At 41.1% G+C, this 22,871-nt stretch overlaps 1 protein-coding gene across 1 annotated transcript in view; it reads left to right on the forward strand.

Moving 5' to 3' along the window:
- NOX3 (NADPH oxidase 3) overlaps nucleotides 1–22,871 on the forward strand; it is a 61,782-nt gene that overhangs the window by 33,422 nt on the left and 5,489 nt on the right. Inside the window, exons 10-12 of the mRNA XM_021937492.2 lie at nucleotides 1,014–1,176; nucleotides 12,505–12,651; nucleotides 16,616–16,740. Of these exons, the coding sequence (XP_021793184.1) occupies nucleotides 1,014–1,176; nucleotides 12,505–12,651; nucleotides 16,616–16,740 (435 nt within the window). The remainder of the gene's footprint in view (nucleotides 1–1,013; nucleotides 1,177–12,504; nucleotides 12,652–16,615; nucleotides 16,741–22,871) is intronic.

The raw sequence follows: 22,871 nt of genomic DNA on the forward strand, positions 1-22,871 counted from the left end.
CACGTGCCTGTAGTCGCAGCTACTTGGGAGGCTGAGGCAGGAGAATCACTTGAACCCAGGAGGCGAAGGTTGCAGTGAGCCGAGGTCGCATCCCTGCACTCCAGCCTGGAGATAGAGCAAGACTCCATCTCAAAAAAAAAAAAGGAAAGAAACCGGGGAAGATTATTCCAAGGGAAAAGGGTATCATATGCAAAGGCCCCGTGGCAGTAGGGAGTATTGTGTATTTAATATTTTAGGAATATTAAGATCTCACCAGAGTGAAAACCAGTGATGAGAGATGGAGAAGAATTCAGGGGCCAGCCTACATAGGACCATACTAAGGACCCTCTTATTTATTCAGTGAATATACCTTATCCTTATTAAGAAACATTTGCTAAGCAAAGAAAAATACCAGTGCTACCCAAGGCCTAATTACCACAGATTTTGAGTCAGTATAATCTAAAATAATGGGTTTTAGAAGTTCCACAGAACTGACAAATGACTTCAAAATTATGTTTATTCCAAATGAATGGCTTCCATTAGACTAAAATTACATAAACCTACTAAGATGTGTGACCAAAAGTAAACAGGGGAGAATGACACTAGGAAGAGGAAAGAGAAGCCTGCTAAGCTATCTTGATGCTTCCAGATTTTTCCCTCTGATGGCAACTGGGGTGGAAAGGGAGATGGCTCTTCCAGCAGCCTCAATAATACTTGGAGCCAAAACAAGCTTCTAAGAACTGTAAGGAGAGCATGCCACATGGAAGAGGCCTGAGCTATAGCGAGAGATGTCAGGCTTTGTCCTTCTATGAACAGTGCCCGGGCCAGGACAACCTGGTTGTCTCCCAATAAGGCAGAGCTGGAAATCCTCATGCTAACCCCAGGTTCTCCAAATAGGGCATTTTCAGGCACAGAGTCAACCTCTGCATGCACTGGCAAACACGTCCTATAAAAAGCACCAGCTCCAGATGGTTTTGGGTTCACGAGCAAGGTGTTCTGAAGGTCAAATAGGCTGCGTTTCTCTGTGATTCCAGGCTGGCAGTGGACGGGCCCTTTGGAGCTGCCCTGACAGATGTATTTCACTACCCAGTGAGTGTGTGCATTGCCGCGGGGATCGGAGTCACTCCCTTCGCTGCTCTTCTGAAATCTATATGGTACAAATGCAGTGAGGCGCAGACCCAGCTGAAGCTGAGCAAGGTATGGAAAAATCATTAGTTCACCCTTCCATGGATTAAAAGGTTCAATGTCCTTATATCTATCATCTGCCAATTCTTGGGGAGGATTTTAATTAACTATGAGGGATAAACTCAAGGATCCTTAACTATACTTATGTTCTTAAAAATCTCCACTCAGTATTACATTTATGAGTAAGGTTATGTCTAATCTTGTTAAAGATGACAAGACATAAATTTTATTGCTTCATTGCCATTACAGGACATGTAATTGCTCATCTCAATAAAATATGGACAGGCTGCAAATGGCTATGTGACTGGGTGGCAGTTCGCAATATTAACAGGCAACCTCTCCTTAGTCTCTTTAGCTTCAGACTGCGGTTGCAAGTGTACAATTCGATGTCTTCCTCTCGTGGACCCAGTCCTAACAAGAAGCCACGCCACAACTGGGATTTATTGGCCACCTTGCTGTGGGGTGGCCATCCCGCTCTGAATCTCCCTTTTGTCATTTCTTGTATGTTTTACAACTAGATGCCTCTAGAATTTCTTTCCCTCCTTTGTCATATCTAGACACTCCATCCAATACTTTGACCCTCTTAGGACCAGCAGCAGGCACTAGAGGAATGGTAGGCAAGGAGCCCTAATAACCCAAAGCCGTGTGAATGCAGGAGGAGTGAGGATGGCAGGCGAGCTAGGTGCTGGGCCCAGTCCTGCGTATCTTCTGTGCTTAACCCTTTGTACACAGTGTCCTCAGCTATCAAAGGGAGATGCTTGACTTAACCACCAGCTCTCAATGTGTAAAACAAGGGACATCTGTCACCTGACATGAGCCATAAAGAGAATTCTGTAGTGGAACTTAAGCAATGCTCCTGCAACATCGCACGCTGGAAGACATCATCTACTAGTCATTAAATACATTCTACGGGGTTGGGGCACAGTGACTCACACCTGTAATCCCAGCACTTTGGGAGACTGAAGTGGGAGGATCACATGAGGCCAGGAGTTTGAGACTAGATCAGCCTTGGCTGCACAGTGAGACATCATCTCTACAAAAAAATTAAATATTAGGGAGTTCAAGGCAGTGAGCCATGATCACACCACTGCACTCCAGCCTGGGCAACAGAGCGAGACTCTGTCTCTAAAATACAGTTCCGCAGAAAAGAGCCTCATTCAGCTTTGTTTCATCTATCTTTCCCAAGGTTATTTAGCCACAGAACCTTTCCTCACCTAACACCTGTCAAGAAATCGTATTCTGTGAAGCATCCCAGGCAGTGCAGGCCAGAAGATCTCTAAATTCGGGTCTCTGCCAACTAAGAAACAGGAATTAGCTATTTCCCGAGTTTCCAAGTGACAGGTTCTTGACACACATTTTCTCATCTGAATTTTTTAATCTCCCCAATAACCTTATAAAGTAAATAACACAAAGCCTGTTTTCCAGATAAGGAACCTGAAGCTTGGAGAGATTAAATTGATTTTTCTGAAAAGACATGGGTAATCAAAGGCAGAATCGGGATTCAAACTCAGGTTCATCTGGCTCTTTCCATGACAAAACCAACACATGGTAGATGTGACCCCAGCTCCTCCTGCAACCCTAGTGCAATATTGTAGGAAGACCATGGGAATCGGCACCTGAATTTTACTGTTATCAAAGAACATGCCTGATTCCACCCTGACTGAAGTACTGCCTGCAGTTCACCTCTCTGAGCTGGGTTTCCTGATCCACATAATGGAGAAATAAGAATCCATATCCAACAGAGAGTTTTAATGCTAAATAAGACAAATAATATGGAAATATTACTATAGAAATGTGTGTACAGAAATATAAATGATTATCTAAATGCTGATTATATCTACCAAAGATATAAATAGGTTACCAGTACTACTACTACTAACGGCCTAGATTTATCAAGCACTAACTACCTAACAGGAAGAAAACTGGGCATTTTACATGCACTATCTCATGCCATCTTTTCATCGTACTTGTCATTTTCATTCCCATTTTACAGATGAGAAAACTGAAGCTAGATCACAAAGCTAATAGAAATGATAGAGTCATCTTACTGAATGCTCATAATAGCTCATTCAGATAGGTAATATTCTCAATACTGATGAGGATCCTGGCACACAGAGAGCTTAATAATACTAGAACTAGAGTCTGAATCTAGATCCTTTCGGCACCAAAGCTCATCTTCTTTCCTCTACACCGTAATATATTTAACAAAGCAAGCAAAACAGTGACTGGGATATTTGGACCTCACAGCAATGCTTTGTTTTCATTCGTGATGATTTCTCAGCCACCCTAAGTTCTTCCTTCCCTCTTGCTGCCTACCAAGTAAAACCCGCTTAGAGAGGTGGCTCGCTGCTTCATGGTTTCCATGGCACTAAAAGTCACTTTGCGCTTCACAGGAAGATGGTGGTGGATAGCGTGTCTCACTTTCATTCACCCACTAATCCAGCTAATATTTCAAGTCCTGCTCAGAGGCATGCAAAGTCTCACTCTCATCATACCCAACTCACAATCACCTCCCCCTTCTCTTAACCTCCACCACTCCTTTGCTGCCCTCCTGTTTTGTCACATGTCTTTCCTGCATTAAGATTTGCAAAATAATCTTATTTTCTCTAACAGACTGTGAGTTCCTTGAACATAGCTTCTCTGGATATCTTTATACACACACACATATATATATACACACACACACATATTATGTGATAACTATATATATAGTTAAAATATTGAATAAATCAATGAGTGAATAAATGTCTCCATGTCCAAAAAGAATAAACAATGGCTTCTGTATACAATTTTCTTTAAAATTTAAGGGTATTAAGATTTTGTTTATGTAACCAAAAAGATTGTTCAATGATTTTTACTAAATTCCAATTATTTTACTAGAAACATAGAGGAAAAATCTTATAAGAACCCCCCAAAATCTTAAAATTCATACAGGAGCCTACAAAGTCTTAATACCACCTCCTTTCTCAGCATTCCATTGTCATTCCTGGGCTCTGCCTGTGGGGTTTCTCAAGGCTTTCAGCACTGCAGTCACCACAAAACCATAAAATAGGGACATTGATTTCTATTCCAAGAAACAGAAACCGTAGAGTCAAAAATATAAAAGCAATGTTTTCATCGCTTATAAAAATGTGAGGGACTATTTGGACACGACTCAGCTGAAAATAAGGGCAGAAATAATGTCATGTGGGAGAAGGGAAGCTAAAGTGTGGGATCATAAACTAACTTAAAGGCCCTAATCTCCTAGTTTTGCATAAGACCATGAAAGTCAGTATCTGTACTTCGAGTGGAGACGATTGGTCCAAAGTCACCCAGCTGGTTCACCACTGAGTCAGGACCTGAGCGCGTGTTTCTGATTTTTGCTTCGAAGCTCTTTCATGGAAGAAGTGAGGTTTTCATGCTATTGAAACTTTAGGCTGAAAATTACACTTCACATCCAATTCCTTCACGTCTGCAGGCATGAGAACAGGCTTAGGAAGTTTCTCTCTTTTAAAGCAACTTTGTGTTGGTTTGAGTACAGCTATCGTTAGGCTTATGTAACTAATATTTGTCAGGGCTACCCACATGCCTTTGAGATATAACGACTACCCCTTCCACTAAACTGTCAGCGTCTATATAATTTTTGAAGTGCAGCGCAGAGCAAAGCAGTACGTATTTATCTAACGGTGTCTTCACAATTTTAAGTCTGGACTATAGTTTTCAGATTGTCCTCTTTTGTAATAAGGAAGGAAAGGAAAACTCACATAGGCATTGAGAGCTGGAATTTTAAGCTTAAATGGTTAACTGCAATTAGGTGTGATTTTTTTTCCTCCATGTGTAAAAACACTGGTTGGCATTAAGGTATAGATTTTTACACACAAAACTCAAGTTGCAAGTCTACAGTAAAAAATGGGCACCAAAGTTTTCTCAATTGTCACCATTGCAAACTAGAACTTCTTTAACCTTCTCCTCTGCTGCATTATTCTAGAAAACTTCTAAGTAAAACGCAGGAGCATAACCAATAAGACGCCTGCCACTTCCTTAGTGGGAAGTGTCATAGGTAGTACTTTCCATTTGAAGCTGATGTCTTAAAATCTCTATGTTTGTAAGTACCTTTTATTTTGAAAGATCTGAGAGGGGGCAGGGAGTGGAAGGGGAGGGGGAAGAATGGGCAGGAGGGGATTTCCCAAGAAGGCAAAATAACAAGAAGTATAATGATGGCTTACTGTGATGAAAATGGAAAAAAGTTGTAATACATGAAAGAAATATTTTCAACAGAAGTAAGAGCCAAACTTCACTGAGTTGAAGGCAGCTGAGAATGCTGTGCCCTTGTGGGATGAGGGAAGACTGAGGGTGGTTGAGAATTCTCTGTGATGCAATATGGAGGAAGCTGAATGCTGGGGGCGAAAAATGCCCTCTAGCGATAAAGTCCTCCACCTCCTGCCTAACGGGTATGATTAATTCTACATCACACTCAATTTGTGAAAAGAGCTCTTGAAAAAAAATTAGGATGGTTTGCTTGTGCAAACTGTCAAAATGATGAATGAAATAGGTGTGTATGAATGGGGAGGGAGGGAGAGGATTGCTGACATAAATAGATTGGCTTACACATTTTAGTTCTCCCTAATATCACAGCTGTGCAGTCAGAACTGAGAGAACTGCCAACTGCAAGATGTGGTGCGTTTTCTTAACTGCATATGTAATCTTCAGACTGCAATACAATAGATTATACAAAAACTGAGATAATCTCGTTTCTTCATAAATTGTCTTCCTTCATCAGCTCCGTAACATATAACCATGATAATGGGTATTTACAGTGTGTCCCATGCAAAATGGCCTTTGGGTTCTTAACCTAGTATAATAAACAGATAATTCAAATAAAAAGACAGCATGGGCCAGTGGGAACAAGGGAAAGAGGCTAAAAAAGACAAAAAATCCATACCCTACTAAAATATATTAATAAAACAGAGGAGGGCCTGCTCTCTTTTCTAGTGAATGAAAAATGCATTTAATTTAATCTGTTTACTTTGAGAAATTATTTACTTTCCCTTTCCCTCACACTGGAGCTCTGGCTACTCCTGGAATTGATCATCTCCACTCACCACCAAGATTGCTGCCATCAGTTGGCCTCTTTAAGAGGGGCCATGCGCACCTCTCCTAAAGAAACGTGTGCTTCTTGCCTTTCCTTGGAGGGCCTCAAAAGGCCTCAGTACCCCATCAGCCCTCATTGCTCTGTACAGAAGTGATCAGTATTAATATGTTTAATATCTTAGTCTATTAACCACAGATTCCATGACTACAGTCTTCTTGTAAAAGAGTCCAATGAAATACACAAACGTTTTAAAAATCTCCCTTCACCTCCCTCCCCAAACTAAACACCTCCCCAACTTTGCTCCCTGAGAAACTCATCATTAAACAGTTAAATATGTCTCATTCTATTCCTTTTCCGTGCATTTATATGCATATACCTATACACATTTATGCATAAATAGGGGTGTGTGTGTGTAGAAGGAAGAGGAAGTGCAATTTGTTTTGTTTTTCATTAAAGCATAACTTGGGGCACCTTCAGTGTCAATACCTGATGATCTATTTCATTTTGTTTGGTGTCTTTAGAGTATTTCATAGTGTGGAATATATATCCATAGTATGGTAGGCCACAATTTACAGAATCATTCTGCTATTAAAGAATGTTTCAGGCCAGGTGTGGTGGCTCACTCCTGTACCAGCACTTTGGGAGGCCGAGGCAGGCGGATCACCTGAGGCCAGGAGTTCAAGATCAGCCTGACCAACATGGCAATACCCCATCTCTACTAAAAATACAAAAATTAGCCAGGCGTGGTGGCAGGTGCCTGTAATCCCAGCTACTCAGGAGGTTGAAGCATGAGAATTGCTTGAACCTGAGAGGCGGAGGTTGCAATGAACTGAGATCATGCCACTGCACTCCAGTCCCAGGGGACAGAGCGAGACTGTCTCCAAAAGAAAAGAAAAGTATGTTTCAGTTGTCCAATAAGAATTATTAACTGTAATTAGACCAAACCGGGGCCCAAAAGAAATCAGTCGTCAGCCACAGGGCAAAGTAGCAATATAGTCATGAAATAGTTAACATCGAGGATAATGACATTCAGAAAATGTCTTAAGGATGAAAAATGATTCACAAAGCCTGGTCTTGGCCTTATAATGGTTCACCAGAAAAACAATTTTATAATTGCATCACTTTAAACTAGAAGTTTTACACATTAGGCAGGCTTATCATTAAGAAGAAACATTTCTTCTTTTATTTCTTCTTATTTGTTCTTGTATTAATCCAGGATTCCCTTAACAAAAACAAAATAAAAATCGGGACAATAAGAGTGACCATTTTTTGAGTAGGTAATATATTTTCTAAACACCAGTCTTTATCTTTTCATGGAGAGAAATTCTCCTTTTGGAAAACGGTCCTGATTCTCCCTCTATGCAGAGTTTCTGTCATCCTGCTGGTTTCAAGCTTCTGTCTGTTCTGTTCTTTCTTTTGCCGTGTGGGATACAGAGGCATGCTGCCCAGCAAGAGGCAGGTGGCACTGCAAGCCACTGCCGTTCTCCTTGAGGAGGCGATGGTCAAGGTGGGCCCCTGGCTCCCTGTAAAATGCCTCTAGGCTGGTTTAGTACACACCGAACCTGGTGAGGGGCTTCCCCTTCATGGAGCACGTCTTCATGATGAATGCTGAGATTCTGGTTCTGTCACTGGTGCCAGAGGTCAAGTCTGGCTTCCCTTCTCAGTGACCAGGAGTGGGAACACATGCCAAGCAAGGCGCATCTGCTTCTTTGCTCTATAATAGATTGTCTTCATTCTTCATTCTCTAAGCTCCTCCAAATGACAAACAAGGATAGCAACAATAGCAGCAAACATCTTCTGAGCACTTACTGTGTCTGCCAGACATTGTGTTAAATGCTTCAGTAAAACATATCCTTTCATCCTCACAATAACCTCATGAGCTATTGTTCTGTGTTTGTTGCTATTTTACATATGCAATAATCTAGGTTCGAGTTAAGAAACTTGTGCCCAGTTGCACAAGTTATTTGCAACTTCTACCTGCATGGTGAAGCCGGCAGCAGTCTACAACAGCAGATGGATCTCATAGGCTCACAACGTTGAGTTGTTGTACCATGCTACACTGTATCCTAAATCTGTATTCTTGTGTACACTTTCCTTGTTTAGAGGGGTTCTAGGCCATAAATAAATACATAGGTAAATAATTTTTTTTCTGTTTCATCCTCTGGAAATTGACTTTGGATATAAAGACATGCAGATTGTGTTTGTGAAAGGGCCCTCTGCCTGTGTTCATGGATATCTATTCAAGATACAGCACAAGCTTTGGAGATGCAATCGCCTGAAAGCATCCAACTTTGATTGGAGAGTCTGAGCTCTCGTAGTAACACAGATTGGTAGTGCTTCTCAATTCATTTTCTAAAACTGTTTATCAAAATTTAGCACAGTTCTATTTCCTACTGGCCCCAGACCTCTTTGACCTGGTCCCTATGTGCTGCTGAAGAATTCTTAAAGAGAAACCTAGGCTTGGGAAAACATGAAAATGAGAAGGGACACACAGAGAGCCCAGCCTTGTGACTGTCACTCAGACCCAAGCCCTTTGCAAATGGACATGGCTGAGTTTGGGCTGATCATTAGTGCTTGGGAACGATGTGACAGCTAAGGTCTATGACAGGCCACATGCACACAGAACCCCTCAACCCCATGACACAGTCTCAGAGGGGTCTCCCAAAACATCTAGACATCCACTATATCTACAAGAATGTGGCTGGGCACGATGGTTCATGCTCATAATCCCAGCACTTTGGGAGGCTTAGGTGGGTGGATCACTTGAGGTCAGGAGTTCGAGACCAGCATGGTCAACATGGTGAAATCCCATCTCTACTAAAAAATACAAACTTAGTCGTGCATTGTGGCACATGTCTGTAATCCCAGCTACTTGGAAGACTGAGGCAGGAGAATCACTTGAACCCGGGAGGTGGAGCTTGCAGTGAGCCAAGATCCTGCCATTGCGCTCCAGTCTGGGCAACAGGGAGAGACTCCCTCTCAAAAAAAAAAAAAAGTGTGGGATGAGTCCTGTAAAAAAAAATAATAATTTTATTACTATGAAAGTTCAGAACTTTTGTTATTTTACTGAGAATGACTTTCTATTTAATAAAATCTTTTAAAGTAAACTCAAGTATTTTGGTCTCTGAGATCAGCCATGGAATTCTGAAAAGGCATGCTTTCTACAGGTAGCTGATTTCAGGGTTGTTTTATTTTTGGAGACTAAGGTGGAGTGAGCATTGGAAAGCACAGATCACAGAGTTGTAGCCTATTGTTTGGGATACTTGGTCTGTCATTGACCAGGTCCTTTCTCATGGGCGAAATGCAGAGGTGGAACTCTTATGTCCCTTCCCAGTGAGAGTCCCCCACCATTAGAAAGATGAAAGAAAGTCAAAGTAAATACCTTTTGCTTCTGTTCAAAGTCCCTTTCTTTCTTTTTCTGCCTGAAACACTACTACTGAGCCTATCCATTTTTCCTCCATAGCCTCTTACACCAAAGCTGCCCAGTGTCACTTACGAGTCAATTACGGAGGGAAAAACACACAAAGCCATTACAAGGAAGCAAAAAGTATAAAAGGCTTAACAAACCCTAAGAACACTGACACGCAGCTAGGCCACGAGAAAGTAAGGACGGATTTCTATTTGAAAGGATAAAGTTTCATGTACGGAGGAAGCTAAGATGGGGATAGTTTTCAAGAAAGCATGACTGGGACTAGATTTGAAATTGGAGGATTTTTTTTATAAAGCAAATGCTCTGGTTTATCATCCATCTATGAATTTGTTTTAAGCATGTTCCTTAAAAAGTGAGAAAGAGAGAAAATAAATCAATGATATTTGCTCTATGCCCAGTGCCATACTCTGAGATGAAACAGACTACCAAGGCCAGGGAGGAGGGGGTCGTGCGTAGGTGAGCACCTTGTTAATTCAGCCAGTAGATTTTTTCATTTCCACCCAGAGCAAAGCAAGGCAAAGTGAGAGCTAAGGTTTTCAAAGAGTAATTTGGATTAGGCACTACACAAAGTGAAAAGAAAGCAGATAGCAGTATTCATCACCAACCTCGAATATAAAATCTGCCCCTAACTGGCCTCCTTTCCTCTTCCCTCACCCTCCATCCCCTGGTTCTGTTCTCAATACAGCAGCCAGAGAGATCCTGCCACCTGCGGTGAACCATGGAACTCCCCTGCTTGCCAACTCCCTGTGCTTTCCTGCCTCGGAGTGAAAGTCAATGATGGACCCAAAGCCCTACAACGCTATGGCTCTCCCAGCCCACCCCTTGCCCGTCTCCTTGCTCTCCCTGCCCTCTCTGGCCTCCGGCCACACGGGCCTCCAGGCTTTTCCTGGAAAGGTCTCACTCAGGACAACTTCCCACCATCTGCAGAGCTCTTCCTCTAAGCATTTGACTCCCTCGCCTCTTCCAGGTCTTTGCTCCAATGTCCCCTTCTCATGAAGAGGGGATATGAATCTCCGCGAACTGAGGGTTCGTGTCCATCCATTACTGATTCAACAAATATGTACCGAATGCCTCTTATGTCTCCAAACTGTTCTATGCCTTGGAACTATAAAAGTGAACACAAGAGGCCAAGAACAAGAAAGGGCTCAATGAGCCCCCGTTTGACCATTTGACTTAATATTGCAACACTTCCTAGTCCACCTGGGGTTTCTGCATGCACTTCTCACCATCTGACATAGCCTATATTCTACTTACCTATCATCTTCCTTCTCCCGCTAAGATGCAAACTCTAAGAGGATATCAATTTTTTTTTTTTTTTTTTTTTTTGGCCCTGTCTTGTTCACTTGTATAGTTCCAGAGCACAGAAAAGTCTGGACAGGTAGGAAGCATTCAATACATATTTGTTGAATCAGTGAACGAATGGATGAACCTGAGTCCCTTGCTCATGGGGATTCACAGGGCGTCACCAAAGGGAATCCCTGCTTCGCTCTGCCTGGAGAGGCTGTGCACAGATGATCCCCAGGAAGAAATAAGTGTCAGGAAAAGAAAGGCAGCCCTGTCTCTTCCTGAGAAAAGAAGGTCTTTGCGCTTAGAGACTGAGGGATTATTTGTCCCAAAATTAATATCTTAAGTCCCCTTGTGAACAGGAGCTGTCCAACAAATATGTAGGCCTAATTCTTGAAAGAAGAGGCCTTATTCTCAGCATCTTTTACTCTTACAAATAATTAATATTATAAAGTCCTGCCTAAACATGAAGAGAATAGACAAGATGTTTAGCTTTGAAATAAACTCTTTCATTTTTGTCTCATGAATTTGATCTATTAATTAAATCTCATTGATATCTCTGATTATATGATTGTGAGCTTACAAGCTGGCTGGCAGAGAGGGAGAGAAGAGAACATTGATCACCACATGAGGTATTTCCTGGTGGGGATTTACCAGGCAGCAGGTGGAATCAAGACCAGCCCTCATGGATATTGTTAAGCCGTAGAGATATCTCTTTGGGGAGAAGGCACAAGAGAGAGAGGTGTGGGCAGCAAGGGGTGGGAGTGTGAGAAAAATTGGGAGAATTAATAGATTTCTCTCCTGTGGTTTCTTCTAGATGCAATTATTTGAAACTCGAAGCACAAAAACTAAGCTTTTATTTTAGCAAACCCGAACTACTTCTTGTCACATGCCATTTGCTTAACACCGAGAGTTAAAAAAATAATTCTTCCTAGACATAATTTCATTATAGCAGTTGACACACAGGCACAGCCACCACCCACCAGCTTTCTTGGACACTGATATGTTTCACTGAGAGGAAATTTCTGGCCTGTGCCTGTGTGACTTGATTCTGAAATTACCATAATCTCCACTCTCCAGAGGCCGTAGCTAGTGAAGTGGATTAGTGCCCAAGCCTTTGGGGTCTCTGGAGAACAAAGTTCAAATCCGGAGCTTAGGTCATAAGTAAAGATGAAGGGGTTGGTCTAACGGTTTATCCCCCTTTGGGAGCAGTGAAAGGCACAGCTAGTTATGATTATTAATCTTGTTCAGAAGCAGCACAGCCAGAAATGTGGTGAGTTGATCCTCATCCAGAGAAACTGGCACGGCCCACAGGCTCCTGACTCTCTGAATTCACTCTGGGCTTTTTCAAACACAATGTGAATTTTTTCTAAAGAAATCACAGTGTGACTGTTTGTTCACTGACAAAAAAAAAAAAAAAAAAAAAAAAAAAGCATGTTATTTTGCAGAAGTGCCCATTTGGGCTCAAATAATTTGAGGGAGATAAAGTAGTCTGTGATTATCAGCACATATGAAAAGAGGGATAGATCCGTTCACTTGCCTTCTCTCTTGACAGGTGTATTTCTACTGGATTTGCCGGGATGCAAGAGCTTTTGAGTGGTTTGCCGATCTCTTACTCTCACTGGAAACACGGATGAGTGAGCAGGGGAAAACTCACTTTCTGAGTTATCATATATTTCTTACTGGCTGGGATGAAAATCAGGTACTGATAAGACTCTGAGAATAAGCAATATTGCTTAACTCATCTAATAGCAACGAGAAACAATTTCAATAATGAGCTATGTAGCACTCTGATAGCATGACAGAATTATTTTTATGTTCTTAAAAAGGAAAGGAGAGTGAAATAAAATCAGATTAGCAAGAGTGATTCAAGTTGTAACAATCAAAGAACCAAAAAAGAAGCCACAGTTAACTTGCTGAGGAATAGAAAGGGTCAGACAGTGGAAGACAATCCAGAGGTTGGAAATCCCAAATAAATTTGCATTTGTCCCTTTAAAAGTGGCATCAAATGAATAGTACTGATTGGCTGTATCATGTTGTTGAGTTCCTGACTGGTTCTAATTCTGTGCCTTGAGCTGTTCAGAGTTAAGCAAAAAAGATTCCTAGGTGTTTACATTCAACATTTTGTATTGTCAAGTATGTGAGCGTCTATAGAAAATAATTATTATGAATACGCAATTTGTCCAGAGTTTGTTCTCTTAAGGTGTTCTTAGAAATTGTGTGCATGTATGTTTATTTACCTAAGATCAAGATGATCTTTTGTTTTGGCAGGTGTTCTGCAGTATATTGTATTAATGAAACATTAAGATTGAATTTACCAAAAATAATGTGTACCAAAATATTGACTATGGTAGCATTTCAATGTTGATACTCTTGAATGATAACTATTACACTGTAATTCATTTTAACTCCTCAAATATGGGAATTAACAATGAAGTGATTACTAGGTTACACAATATACATTCTAATCAGCAGCTATTATTGATATATACTTTTAAGGAAAGTATATTTGAGCCTGGGAGATTGGCATTAATCACTGCATTTACAAGTGAATGCTCTGTGTATGTACATCACACATACACACACACACACACACACACATACACACACTGGCCCTAAGGAACATCACTGTAATTTGACTCTGTACATCTGCAAATGAATAAGACTCTGCTAGAAATTCAGTAGCTTAATGAATTTTTATGGTCTTATTTGCAGTCCTTCTTAAATATTTAATCCTTTGGGATAATTTGAAATGTAGGTTTCTTGGGAACCAGGCTTGAAACATCTTAATGAATTATATAGTGTTAATTATGTTTTCCAAACAAACACTTTCCTTATTCAAGTGGGATTTTTGACTGATGAACGGTTTGGTGAAGTACAGACAGCTTCTGTCTTCTGCTTTCAAGTACTGTGCCTGCTCTTCTACTTCTAAGGTGCATTGATCCCAGTGTGCACCTAGGTATTCCCTGCCAACTGGGAGCTATGGGACTGAGGTTCTCATAACCGAGAACTGAAGTTGATTTGGCGACAACACAATCCTGCCCCCTCCCATCTCTACTACTTCCAAGAATACGCTATAAAATATACATTTTTTTCTAAACACGAGTAAATTAGAATAGATGTCTTACGTTTTTGCCATGACATGTTGAAAATTATTTCGACTCCCAAATTTCAGGCAGAAAATCACTAATTTCAACATTTAAAGGAAAAATAATTGGTGCATTCTGTCGGGAAAGAATCAAGAGGCTGTTTTAGAAATACCCAATTGTTAAACTGAATTAAACAACCTCAAAGTGGCAAAATGACAAGAACAGAAGGGACAGATGGAAGAGGTATTATGAAGGGCAAATCAACAGAGTTTGGAGATTAATTGAACATTGGGCTGAGAAATATGGGACAAATATCATTCCAAATGTTTGAACATCAGTGATTGGCGGTACCACAAGTGTAAGTAGGGAAGGCCCTTTTTGTGTGTGAAATGGTGCCCAAACTTCTCAGCAAGGACTTTAAGGCCCTTCCCAGCCTGACTCCGACTCACTAGTTGTGTCCCACCCCCATCAGTTTCCTCTGGCACCAGAGCCACCAAAGGATGCGTGTTCACCCATCACACTGCGCACGGTCACACACCCATGGCTTTGCTTGTTCTCTTCCCGCACCTGACATATCACTTAACACCCTCTGCCACTGTTCCCCACCTTCTTTTTGCACAGAGTCCTATACCCCAACTCTTTTCCAGCAGTAGCCCTGCCATCTGGGGTCAGACTTGCCTGCTCACAACTTTCTACAACCTGGATTTCTTTTTATCTTTATATTTTAGATTCAGAGGGTGTGTGTGCCCATTTGTGAGATGGGTATAACACATTCTGGTGGGGTTTGGGCTTTTAGTGTACCCATTACCCAAATAGTGGACATAGTACCCAGTAGATTCTTTGTCAAAACTCACTCCCTTCTCACCATCCCCCCTTTTTGGAGCCTCCCGTGCCTGTTATTCCCATCTTTATGTCCATGTGTGCCCATTGATTAGCTGCTACCAATAACTGAGAACACAGAGTATTTGAGTTTTTGTTTCTGAGTTAGTTCACTTAGAATAATGGCCTCCAGCTCCATCCATGTTGCTGCAAAGAACATGACTTCATTCTTTTTATGGCTGCGTAGTATTCCATAGTAGGTATATAACACATTTTCTTTGTCCAGTCAACTGTTGATGGACACTTAGGTTAGTTCCATGATTTTGCTATTGTGAATACTGCTGTGATGAACATATGAGTTCAGGTTTCTTTTATATATAATTGGCTTGGATTTCTGAGATCAACCTGCCATTGTCTCCTGGCCTGTTGGGACACTTCCGTTATTTTCAGCTGAACCTCCCTAGATTCAACTATTTTTTTAAACTGGAGAGAAAGTCAGCCAGGAAAGTCAGGCTTGCAGTGGGGACCTGGGGCATGAGTTGCACCCAGCAGGGTTGTTACCCAAACTGGTCAGGGTCAGGATGAGTCAAGAGAGTGAGGACGAATAGAGCGCCACATAGGGGTCTAAGGGATGAGCACTGGTGACACAGATCCCAGGAGGTGAGAAGCAAGGTAGCTACCAGAACGCAGAAGGGGCTAAAATAAATGACAGCAACTTAAAACATGATCATGACCAGGCGTGGTGGCTCACGCCTGTAAACCCAGCACTTTGGGACGCCAAAGCAGGTGTATCATGAGGTCAGGAGGTTGAGACCATCCTGGCTAACACAGTGAAACCCCATCTCCACTAAAAATACAAAAAAAAAAAAAAAAAATTAGCCAGGTGTGGTGGCATGCACCTGTAGTCCCAGCTACTTGGGAGGCTGAGGCAGGAGGATTGTTTGAACTCAGGAGGTGGAGGTTGCAGTGAGCCGAGATCGTGCCACTGCGCTGCAGACTGGGCGACAAAGCAAGACTGTCTCAAAAAAAGCCAAAAACATACAAACAAACAAACAAAAAAATGATCACAAGGGATTACGCTGTGGGCGCTCACTTATTGACCACTAGCTACATGATGCCTGGATGGAGTCACTTAATTCCAAGGCGAATGATTAGGCACAGAGCTCCAGCCAAGCCGCCTGCTAGGCTCTGGCCACCATGTTCTGCCTGCCGGGCTCCACGGCCTCCCGGCACTTGAAACCGGACCGTATACATCACACCGTTTCAACACGCTAGGCAGGTCTGATTGTAAGTTGCAGTTTCTTCCCAGACATTTCATAGCACTGTAATCTGGCAATGCCCTTCTCAACTCCCCAGGAGCCAATGTTAAGTGAAAGGGGATAGCAGGTAGAGATGAATTGTTGAAAAGTTTGGCAGGAAAAGAAGGAAGTCATTTAGTGCTTGCTTTTTCTTAACCACATTTACTATATTACTTTCATCCTTTCAAAGGAAAATATTCTTTCTAGGTTAACGTTATTGCACACCTACTATGTATAAAGAGGCACTTGGTTCCGACGAGGCCTGATTCAGACATAAATGAGATATGATGCTTGCCCTAAAGTACAGCATTGGTGACATCTGCAAATAGTGATAAGCATTGCCAGCCCTGTACACATATTTTAATTAAATCTACAAATGAACATGATTAGTTTATTCTTTATCGATAGAAGGCTTATATATTTTTTCTAAATGTCATCTAATGCCACAAATTTACTTTAGGCTCTTCACATAGCTTTACATTGGGATGAAAATACTGATGTGATCACAGGCTTAAAACAGAAGACCTTCTATGGGAGACCCAACTGGAACAACGAGTTCAAGCAGATCGCCTACAGTCACCCCAGGTGAGGCAAGATCTTGCTCCTCTCCCTGCTGGGCTCTTCTCTGGAGAAATGCAAAGGTTGCTAGAGTGAAAAGTTAAGCTGCAGGACTGTGCATCTCCATTAGAGACAAAACATCTACCTTAGAAAAGGTGGTCAATGGTATATTTCAGGGGCCACAAGCCTCTGCTGAACTGGCTCTTACAACCTCTGACAGTTATTGATTATGTTGCAATTTTTCACATTTAACCTCAATTTAAAGATGGTATTTCTTCAACTGCATATGCTTTCAAGACATCTTTGGTGGATGCAGTTGATCTCTAATTAGCCAACTGGAGAATTCACTCCTGTCCAACTGTACACTATCTAGCACATCTAGCAAAAGCAGAGAGAAAATGTTCGAAGACAAAGCAGGGATTTCGGGTGGCGGTTAAGGACCCAGCATCTGGCTGTAAATCCTGGCTCTGCCTTTACCACTGGTTGACCTTGGACAGGTTACCTATCCTGGTACTGTCTCCGTCTCCGCCTCTGCAAACTGCAGATAATAATAGTGCTTTCCTCCTAAGAGTCTGCAAGGATAAAATTAATGAATGCATGTAAGAGGCTTAAAACAGTGCTTTGTATGGAGTACACAAGAAGCACTAGCTGCTATCACTGCTATTATTATTTTTATTATCATTTCCATTATTACTCTTATTATTATCATTATATAATGAATTTCAATATAGAGAAGCAAGAGTACTTGTTCTGGGGCCACAAAACTGAAGTGAAGCCTGCACTTCCTGGTTCTAGAAGTTACTGGCTGTGTGACCTTGGACGAGACAGTTTATTTGAGCTTTTGCATCCCATTGAAAAATATGGATGATAACATCCATTCACAGTTTTGTTTTCATAATGTAAATATACTTGTAGTATGGAGCACTAATGCAAACAGTTATCATTGTTGTGATGTCTCCTAAGTCAGTCTTTGCTTTGAACCTTCATTGTCTATGGCTCTTAAAAGTCAGCATGTCCTAATATTGTCTTCATTAAAGAACACTTTCCATGTTTGAGGAAAGATCTGAAGGCAGTGAAGGAGTGTGCCATGTGGGCAACTGGAGCATGTGCCAAGACCCTGAGGCAGGAGACATCGTTCCTGGCATGATCCTGGAACAGAGGAGGTGAGAGGGAGAGCAGCAAGAGTCAGACTGTAGGAGAAGTCACAAAGACAGCTGCGAGTCATCGTAAGACTTTGGATTTTATTCACAGAGGGGAAGGCACTTACAGGTTTGAGCAGTAGAGTGGCGTGGGATCATGCTGCAAGAGAAGGGAACGTGAGGGGCCTGGGACAGAGGTGGAGAGGCCAGAGAGGATCAGCAGTGTGGTGGTTTGGATTAGGGAGCTGCAGAGGAGGTCATGAGAAATTGTTAGATTCTGGAGTTTTTTGCAGGTTGAGCTGAACTGACTGTGGATGGGATGTGAGGTGTGACTCAAGCTATTCAATAGAATGGAGTCCCCACTTACCATTTGGCGATGACATTAAGAGGAGCAGCTGGTTGGCAGACATGGAGTATCAGGAGTTCAGTTTTTGACATGTTTAGCTTATGAGGCCTGTCATACATCCATGTGGAGTTATGGAGTGGGTAGATGAATATAAGAAGCAAACGTTCAGGGGAGAAGTTCAGCCAGAGGTGTGAGCACATGGACTGTTTGGAGCCATGAAACTGGATAAGATGACCAGACGGGCAGATACAGATGGACAAGAGTTCCAAGGACTGCACTGTTGGAGGGTCAGGAAATAGACTATTGACAGGTCACAGAGTTTAATACGTGACACTCATATCTGCCTTAATAATCATGCCCCTTGGGTCTTCTATACCCTGACCTTCTTTCCATCCGCTTTCTCTGTATTGCACCAGTAAGAATACATTAAAGCCCACTAGGGTTCCTCTGACTGCTTCCGTATCCCCAGCGATTTTTCCATTGTCTTGCATCCTTCAAAGCCTCAGTCCTTGCATTTCTGCCTTGTGGGCTTCCTGCAGACACAGCGTGCTTCATTAAACTCTTTGTACTTCCTTCGTATTTGTTCTGCTTCACAGAGTACTTCTCTGGTGAATATTATTTATCTTTTGGTGATTTTGGCTGCTCCTTTTTTACATTTTTTTCACACTCTCTCTTTGCCAGAAAGATGCCATTTTCTTTTTTATCGGTTGTCATGGAATTCGTTAGACTCCCTGGACCAGCTATTTGAAGGATGTTAGCGAGGAGGGAGATGTGGAAGGAGTGATCAGGTAGCCATCCAAGATTCATAACCATCTGATTCCAGTCGCCTTCTTCCCTGTGAAGTCACTCAGACCTCAACTGCCCTGTGCTCTGTGAGGCCTCTGCCAGACCTCTCTGCACTCTGCACCCAGCAACCTGCAGAGAAGCAGGAGTGTTTACACTCAGGGAAGAGAAGGTTTGAAGGCGTGCTTGTGGGGATTACTCCTGACTCGCATTGAGGCCAAGAGTACAGGCTTTCCAGCAGGAGACCCCAAGAAAAGCATGACTTCAAGCATACAGTTGGGGAGGGAGTGAGTGGACCAGCTGCGCAACCTTGCAATCTTGCTCTTGCCCCATGGGGCTCATTCTGATGCTCCATAAGCTGTGGCAGTGGCCTTGGAGACTTTTCCAGGTGTCACTTCCTCATACCTCCTTGCTCCATTTTGCTTCTTGCCCTGACCCCAGGGGACATGTGGCCTAGAATCCAGTTCTGGTTCTACCTTCTCTCCAAATGCGTGCTTCCAACCCATCCCGGCTTCTGCAGGCACAGAATCCGGTTCCTCTGAGCTCCTGCTCCACACCCAGCCCTGGCTCCCGGGCCCCCAGGGCTTCTGAGTCTAAATCACCACCCCCACCTCACACCCACCCAGAGCAGAGACGAGCTCATTTCATCTGCCATTTCCTTGAAAAGATTATAGGTAGAAACTAACAAAATATTACAAGCTGATATGAGAAAACTCGGGGGTTTTTTTGTTGCTATTTTCTCCGTTAGGGGAAAAAAACCCCATATATATTCATTGATAAATGTTTTACATTCGGTTTTCAGTCATCATGGAATAAATGTTCTCACTTCACAGGCTTTGACGTGGACATCTATATCTTGGTTTTCGGTTCTTCTAGATAGTCTCAGTCTTTATTAGGATTGTCCCTTTTTGACATCTCACATGGCGTTTGTTTATTTATGTATTTATTTATTTTTACACACAAAGCTTGCAGTCCAGTGGGGAAGGCCTTTAAAACCAAACTATTTAATTATCTCTCTTCCCTCCAAAAGGCATGAGCCAGGAACACGGAGCATCAAGAGACAAAGGATAAAACTGGGCTTGCACAAACTCTGCCCAGAAAATTATGTTACTCAGTGCTGAGAAGTGGGCCTGTCCAATTTTTTGCAGGGAGTAAAGAGTAATCAGTTTTAAGGTAGAAAAACTATATTACCATCACTTTCCCCATTGCTAGTACCTTTCTAGAAGCCATAATCAAAGTTAAGTGCAGAAACGTACTTAATGCTCAGCTGTGTTTTGCAGCCCAGTAGCTATGCAAACTCTCTCTCCTTGATGGATGACTTCTCTTCCAGAGTAGACGAGGCCCCCAAGGTTTAGAATCACTGAATCAAACCTCTACAGCATACTTCCTAGTCCCCAATTTTTTGATATCATATTTGTAATAGCCTTAGACTCTAGAACATAGTAACTTGTTATATAGCTTCAAACATCCATGTCATTAATATTAGACACATGAAGGCAAAGTCAATCATTTTATCCCTGGAATGCCAGATCCCTGGGAAAAGACAAGCCTTTAGTCAAAAGCTTAGCACCACCCTTTCAAAAGACTTTTAAAATGACCTCCTTAAAATAATTTTGTTTTCTGCTGTGTAAAAGGAGATTTATGTTTAATGAAGCTTTTAATGAAGAAATCTCGGAAAGAGAATGCCAATAAAATCTAATTTTTAAACAAGAAAATCTAATATTGAGAAGTATTTCAATATCCTGGCCTTTGTCCAGATATAAATGAAACACACAATCCAATTACTGTTCTGCACAAAGGACAAAGTAACATTAATTTTCCTCAGGATGGTTATTAAAGAGATAAACAGTATGTTTTCCCCTTATTATGTCAAGGATATGTTTGTTCCCAAGCCTGCTTGGCTACTCTTACAAGACAGTTCTGTCCTGTCGTTAGCTCATATCTTTTGGCAAAGATGGGTCAGAAGAAATCGGTGGATTTGTTAGTGGCCTCAGAAAGGGTTCTTTGTTCTTGAGGGCCTTTGAAGTAGGCTCTCAACCATTTCTATTCATCAGCGCGAAGCCGAGGATTCTCCGGACTCACTCTTTCAAAAATATTTACCTGTTCACTCAAAGCTGGAGTTTGTTCTTGTTCTAAGAAGGAGTTAAATCAAAAGAATAAAGTGAAGAGGGGCAAAAAGATTTTTTATAGAACATGAAAAACAGCACCAAAAATAAAGCTTGAAGGGAAGCAGATCAAAGAGAGTAGTACAAGCTATAAAGGAACCAGAAAATTGCAAAAATAACAGTAATAGAGAAACAAATTGATGGGCATCAAAATGAATACAAATAAGGAAGAGAGAAGAAAAATTAAAAATAGATCAAAGACTGACAGTAGAAAATAGAAAAGTGTGTTCTATTGTTTTTATTTGTAATTAATTTTGGTAATTATATTAGCTATATTACAAAAACACAAGTATAGTTTTGAAAGACAATCAACACATATTAAGTGGATGCATTATAAGCCTTTTATTAATATATTCAAATTCACATACGTGAAAATTGTATCTTATTTCAGTTAGACAAAGCACAGAAAAGTACTATAAAACAAAAACATTAAAAATTATTCTCCCAATTGAAATATAGTAGGCTAATTATATACATTGACATCTATGTCTTACTAATCTAGAGAAAGTTATCTTTTTCAAAAATGGAAACTGTATTGCATTTTTTGTAAACATTGTCAATATGTTCCCAAGCTTTAGGTAAATGTTCAGAAAATCGGGAAAATATTTCCAAGAAGGTAGACAGAATGAAAATAAAAATACCCTTGTCACATCTAGTTGCTTTTTTGATAAACACACATTGTACAGATACTCAGATTTCTGATTTGTGGATCAGTTGTTTTAAATTAATTGAATAAAATGATTTTCCATAGGCCTTAAATCTTCAATCTTACACTTCAGATAACATTTATAGTTTTCTACTTTCAACTTATCTGCTAATAACTTCACCAGGCCTTTTAGGTGTAAATTTGATGTAATTAATTACCATAAAAACTTTAAAGGTTTGGTCATTTATTTTTTTTTTTGTAACTTCAGTAGAAGTGTTTCTTTTAACTCTGAAGAAAGAAACAAAAAATGGAAGAGTACTACCATTTGTTAGAACAGTTTAACCCAACCTAACGATGAAGAAAGGTGTCAACTTACCATATGATTGGGGGCTTCTAATCCATATTGCATGAATGTATTTTAGACCACCCATTGTTTTCAGAAACATGAAAATACCTTTATACTAAATTGAGTAAATGTGTCCATCTGGATCCACATTTGCTTGTGTACGCACCCTTCAATTCTCATTTGTATGTGCATATGTGCAAAATGTTTTAAAATGATATTTTTAACAAATTAGCATTCTGATTATAGCATACAGGGCCCTTTATCTAACAGGATATCCTAAACATTCATTATATGACTAAAATGTTCAGAATACTCAAAGAAATAGACTTAAATGGAAATACAACACATGATAAATTATAGCTTCATGGGAAAAATAAAGACACCATAAACTTATGATGAGGAAATTGTCAGCATATTCCCATAGTTCCTTCCCACGAGAGGGCATCAATCTCTCTGGTTAGAGCCAACTGAAGACTCAATGAAAATTGCTGAAATTACTCCATTTGTGGTGGGGGGAATTGGAGAGATGGGTGAGTACAGGATGGATTTATCATTATGCTGCAAAGTTTCTTCGATGGTACTACCTATCTATCAAATTATTAGTTTGGCAAAATATTTGGTTACTTATGCACAAAGGCATATATATGTTAGTGTTTTATTGGGGTGGGGGAAAGTTGGCACAATGGCTCTACCATTCCCTGGGATCGGATGCTACAAGTCAGCTGCTTTCATT

Source organism: Papio anubis, chromosome 6 (genome assembly GCF_008728515.1).
Source record: "Papio anubis isolate 15944 chromosome 6, Panubis1.0, whole genome shotgun sequence".
NCBI lineage: Eukaryota > Metazoa > Chordata > Mammalia > Primates > Cercopithecidae > Papio > Papio anubis.